At 45.1% G+C, this 5,840-nt stretch overlaps 1 protein-coding gene across 1 annotated transcript in view; it reads right to left on the bottom strand.

The window, feature by feature from the left end:
- Nucleotides 1-5,840, bottom strand: part of Myo3b (myosin IIIB) — a 273,440-nt gene that overhangs the window by 51,903 nt on the left and 215,697 nt on the right. Inside the window, exons 29-30 of the mRNA XM_005346535.2 lie at nt 4,874-4,958; nt 3,929-4,025 (exon numbers count right to left, since the gene is read on the bottom strand). Of these exons, the coding sequence (XP_005346592.1) occupies nt 3,929-4,025; nt 4,874-4,958 (182 nt within the window). The remainder of the gene's footprint in view (nt 1-3,928; nt 4,026-4,873; nt 4,959-5,840) is intronic.

Below are 5,840 nucleotides of genomic sequence, written 5' to 3'. Positions count from 1 at the left end.
CTCTCTCTCTCTCTCTCTCTCTCTCTCTCTCTCTCTCTCTCTCTCTCTCCCTGTCTCTCTCTCTCTCTCTCTGCCTGAAGATCAGGGTGTAGCTCCCAGCTGCTGCTCCAGTACCAAGCTCACTACCATGCTCCCACCATAATGATAACACGCTAACACTCTGAAACTGTAAGCCGGCCCCAATTAAATACTGAGGTTTTGTTTGTTTGTTTTTGTTTTAAATAAGAGTAGCCTTGGTCATGGTGTCTCTTCACAGTGACTATACAGTGACCAAGGCAGGGAACTGGTGGCCTCTGCAGCACTTGCCTGGCAGGTGCTCTCTCCAGGGCTTCAGAGAGGGTTACCAGAGGTGATAGCATTGGTGTGTGGAGCGCTCTGATGGAATTATATTGACAACACAAAGGCAAACAAACCTCGTCCAGCACAGGAGGCCTTGCGTGATCCAAACGTGACTGTCACTCTCTGACAGCCTTCAGGCTGCCTGGTGTCCCTCGTGCCTGACTAAATTAGTAAAGGAATTCAGAGCCATCTAACTGAAAGGAAGAAATCAAACCAAGTTGAGATCAGTTTGAAATCAGAGAAGTGTCCAAGGGAGCAATTGCTTTTCTAGGTACTTTTAGTGGGTGATTGCTTTTCTAGGATTTCTTTTATTATATGTCACAAAACTATCAGACAACAAATCAGAAAGAAGTCTATTGAAAACAAACAAATAAACATCAGGTTTTTTTAAAAAAAAAATTGAAAATTGGTGACCCGAGATGGATTCTGGCATGTAGAAAATATTAATAATACTTTTAAAAATAAATATATGAATAAATCAAGAGAAGAACAAATGTCTAAGAAATACATCTTTACATAGTAAGAACCTGTTTGAGATTTTATATACTTAGGGTTAGGGTTAGATATTATATACAATCCTATAAAGTATTTCACTGATTGGATTAATGGTGAAGTGATGGGCGCCTGTCTTTTTCTGAACATATTCATCTATATGAGCAATGTGGGCTGGCTGGAGACAGTTCTTGGATTCCTTAGCTAAGGGCTCTGTTCAAGTCCCTTTTTTACAGGCTGAAGTGATGGCTGCTCTGGAGTCCCAGATTGAGCACCTGGGGTTTAGTTCCTGCCCCTGACCTACCAGAATCTTTCAGGAACAATGGTGTCAGTCCCCCAAGTCAGAAGTCAAAGGACACAGAATCGGGGATCATCATGGGCCATGATGAACACAGGGGATTCTGACAGAGGGGACAACACAAACAAAGCCACACGAGAAAGAATATACTGGGCATGTCCACAGAGTAGAGAATAGTTTAGAGATTCTTAAAATCCTTAAAGGAGAAAGAGAAACCAGTAAAAATCAGAGCCTGAAAGCGAGACCAGCATAAGAGCACAGAAAGCCTGCAATGACGTCAGAGTTGACTCTGGGTGGTGGAGGTGGGGCAGGGGGGTGGGGGACTGGGGGAACACTGGAAAGTGGAGGAAGCAAATGGCACGAGCAGAGTTATGCTTCAGAAATGCTGCTTAGACTCCCGTGCATGAGAGGAGTGGAAGGAGGGGGAGGAGCCAGGGAAACCACTTAGGGTAGAAGCCGTTTTTATGAGTATAAGGGGAGATAATAGTGATGGCAACTGACTCAGGATACAGCTGTTTCCACTGAAGGAAGGGACAGCTGTGGGAAATACCTAAGAGCCATTTCTAAATGGCAGATTTACAACTCCCTAATGAGTCTGACTTTGGGGAGTATATTTCTAATTTCTAATAATTTCTAAGACTAGAAAGGTAATGGCAATTCAACGTCTTTTCTACGCCTTTGGTTAGAAATACACTATGTGTTTCTTTCTGAACGATTCCATCAGGACCCAAAGCCTTCCAACAAGAACCGATCTCTCCTCCAGCCACCCATACTTGAGTATTTCTGTAGAAACGGCAGGTCACCACAGCCCCTGAGCACCCCCTTCCTGTGAGCCAAGCTCTGCACAGCACCCTACACTAGCACTGGTTCATGGGTCCCCATACGGCCCTCGCGTGTGTAACTGCTGCCCCTCTCGGTTTATAAACATGGATACTGCAGTAGAACTGTCCTGCATGCTGGGTAATTTCCATCGCTGGTGACTTTGGGTTAAAAGATGCAGGGGACATTCCTAAAGCACATGTGGGGGGCACGGCTTTGAGGGGGTTTCTGAGGAGGTTTAACCGAAGAGGAAAGAGCCACCCTGAAAGTGTGCAGCATCATTGCATGGGATGTGGTCTGAGGCTGAATAAAATGGGAGGAAAGGGAGGGATCCATTACTGTGGATTCTGCATGAGCATTGGCCTCAGACTCCGCCTCCATGGACTGTTTTACCTTAAACTGTAAGCCAGAATAAACATTTTGTCCCTAAAGTTGCGCTCTGTGGGGAGTTTTGTTCATTTTGCTTTGTTTTTTTTTTTTTCTTTTCTTGACCCAGGGTTTCACCATGTAGCCCTGGCTGGCCTGGAACTTTCTATGTAGACCAGGTTGGCCTCAAACTTACAGAGATCTGCCTGCCTCTCCCTTCCAAGTATGGAATGAAAAGCATATACCATCACATTCAGGTTTTTTTTTTTATCAAAATGTGCAACTCATTTTATCAAAATGATGAGAAAAGTTACTGATATATCACATAGCCTGGTTACCATTACCCAGAGAGCAGATATGTGAACCCAGACAGGCCTGACTTTAGACCTGTATTTCTAACTATTAAACCCATACTGACTTTTATTTTTAGGGAATTACATGTATTTTATTTGTTTTTAAGGCATGGGGTAAGTGTGTGTGTGTGTGTGTGTGTGTGTGTGTGTGTGTGTGTGTGTGTGTGTTTGGCATCTTGTATGTATGTGGACTATGTGTGTGTGTGCCCAGTGCTCGTGAAGGTCAGAAAATGTCCTCAGATTCTTTGAAGCTGGAGTTATAGATGGTTGTGGGCAGGAGTCAAACCTGAATCCTCTAGAAGAGCAATCAGTGTTCTTAACTACTGAGCCGTCTCCAGCCACAAGATTTCTCTCCTTGAACTAAGGGTATATCTGTTCATAAATATATCCTACAATCATGGTCTGTACTTTATCTTCCAGAAGCACTGGTTATAGCTGCCCACCAGTCTGAAACTGACGCCTACCATATTCCATAGCAAGGAATTTTGTAAAGGGGCTAGAATTCATTGGCACCAAAGACAAGCAGCGAGGCGTCTGTCATTTGCTAGGTAAATGGGCTTGCTACCCAGAATGCAGAGGTATTTTCCAAGTCCATATTTGTTGCTAAACCAGAGATTTTGCCCTTGATTGATTGGTTGATTAACTCTGCTCCAATATAGATGTTTCTTTCTTTTTTTTTTTTTAACAAAGGAAGCTTAGGAATAATTTCAGAGCTTTACAAGGGAAGTAATGGCCCTTGATATTCATTTAAGCACATGAGTGGGAGGGTAAACTGCTACCGCTTATGTATGTATGAATATATATACTTTGGCTGTGTGAAGCCGAGTCTTGATGTAGCCTGGGCTGGCATCAAACTTGCTGTATATCCAAGGCAGGTCTTCTTCCCTCTGCCTCCTAAGTGGGATTGTGCTGCCATGCCAATCTTAAACTGCCACCGTTTGTTTTTGAGACAGTTTCTCTGTGTTGCCCTTGCGGTCCTAGAACTCCCTTTGTAGACCCAGAGGGCCTCAGACTCACAGAGATCTGTCTGCCTCTGCTTCCAGAGTCCTGGGATTAAAGTTACACGCCACCACTGTCCAGGGTAAACAGCTACTTTTTAATATGACTATTGTTCCCAGCCTTTATGGCTTAATGCTAGCATTACATCATTTTACCATCTGATTAGGTCCCAACTTCTAGACAGGCCTTCATGAACAACTCACTGGAACGTATACCAGCATGCAAATGGTCAAACTGCATGCATTCCAAATGTCTTCCTTACCAGGTTTGGGAGGGCCTTCGCAGGTGTTGGGTCTTTGGTGAGCTGGGGCAGTGTGACATGTCCAGGAAGACGACACATCGGTTCCAGCAACTGAGAGCTAGAGAAAGAAGGAGTGAGAGAAGTGACATTCTCATCCTCTGGTGAAGTAGCCTAAAGGACATGCTTTCCATTAAAGTAAGGGACCCCGGCCCTGACTTTATTGATGGCATTTGCATGCGCTCTGTGTCTTAAATAGAACTGAGTGCCGGTCCTCGCCTGGGGCAGTACCTTTGACTTTAGCCACCTATTTCCTCCTCTGCACTAACATCCCCCTCAACTACTTAGTGCAGGGCAGAAAACCAGCCATGTGCCAATTCTCCTCTTTACTTCATTTCTACCCTTAAGAGAGAAACAAGAAGACGTATAGGAAGGTATTAATCTGCCTGCCATTTCTAAGCACATCATCCAGAGGATTTTGTTTTTTTTTTTCTTTCAATCTTACATATGCTCGGCAGAGTTACTGGCAAAAACTGTACATTTTCTTCATTTCACCCTTTCAACATCAAATAGGAGGCAGCAAAAATTGGATCAGACTTCAAAGCCTGCTGTGGGCTCCAAGTCACAGAGAGACGCCTCCATTTCACGTGCTGAATTCAAGCAGGGTATCAAAGTGCTACCAGAGAACCTCAGGTCCTCTCTCAGAGAGAGACTCCACCATCTGCAGCGGGGAGGACTCAAATCACCTCAGGGAGTAGCTGGCGTTTATTCTCAGCCACGAATTTCCAGTCTTTTGATTCTCCCTTCACTGTGCCTCCCTGTCTCTCCACTGAAACAAGGTTCTTTAGCTAGGCTTTTGTCTCAAAAACTTCAAAATATCACTACAAGTTTCATGTTTGGATGGCTGGGCCAGGCAGTCACAGACAGGCTCCATGCCCGCGAACTCGGGCCAGACTGAAGGAGTGTTACCTCAGCATCGGGACGTCCAGCTGCCTTAAATGCATGCTCCGAGGCAACATCACAGCCTGATGGGGAACTCCCAGCTTGTGGATGCCTAGAAGGTCAACAAAAATCAGAATCTGTAAAAGGCTTGAAAATTACAATAAAAAACTAATAGAATTACTATTGAGAAAAAAACATTGTTTTCCTCCAAAAACCAGATATGCAAACTTATCCCTTCAGCTTCTGTAGCGTCTTGTGCCAGTCCTCGATCAAAAGGACACTGTCCATGCAAAAACTGCCTCCTACCAGCCTTGCCTCTCTGTATTCCCAAAGATCCACAGACTACCTACAGCCCTAAGACCTGGAAACTGCCCCTTTGAAGCTGTGTGCGTTAGGGAGCAATGCTAGGTTTGCCCAGGTTTCCCATGCCAGGTTTGCCAGGTTGATATGAGGCTGTGTTTTCTGCTTAGGAAATTCGCCACACTCTGTAGCAAGAGGCACACATGGGTTCCATAATTGGATGGGTTTGGGAATGACGGGTGACAGGTGGGGCGTGGTGGAAGAGTCTCCTTGCTACAGGGATGCCCCTTCCACAGTCAGTCCACACTGGACCTCTGCAGCAGAGGCAGGGCTGACCACAGGGTCTGAAGTTACGAGACCAAGAACTTATTAACATCTAGTAAACTGCTAAATTTCCATAGGAAAAAAAACTTTGGCACAGTTGAGCCTAGTCAAAAGTGCAGAACAAGGTTGAGTTAGCATTTTTCAGTTGACCTGGAGGCACATGCCTGTGATAGCCTTCAGGAGGCAGAGGCAGGAGGAATACTGCAGATTGGAAGTCAGCCAGGGGTGTACATAGACCCTGCCTCAGATAGAAGCCAGCAAGAAAAAAGTACTGGCTCGGAGGGTAAATCTGTGTTCTGACCTTGCCTGAGTATCCCTGCTCTCTCTCTCTCTCTCTCTCTCTCTCTCTCTCTCTCTCTCTCTCTCTCTC

The sequence above is a fragment of the Microtus ochrogaster genome, chromosome 4 (genome assembly GCF_000317375.1).
Source record: "Microtus ochrogaster isolate Prairie Vole_2 chromosome 4, MicOch1.0, whole genome shotgun sequence".
NCBI classification, from domain to species: domain Eukaryota; kingdom Metazoa; phylum Chordata; class Mammalia; order Rodentia; family Cricetidae; genus Microtus; species Microtus ochrogaster.
Note: the sequence above shows the minus strand (reverse complement) of the source record. Positions and strands in the feature narration are given on the sequence as shown.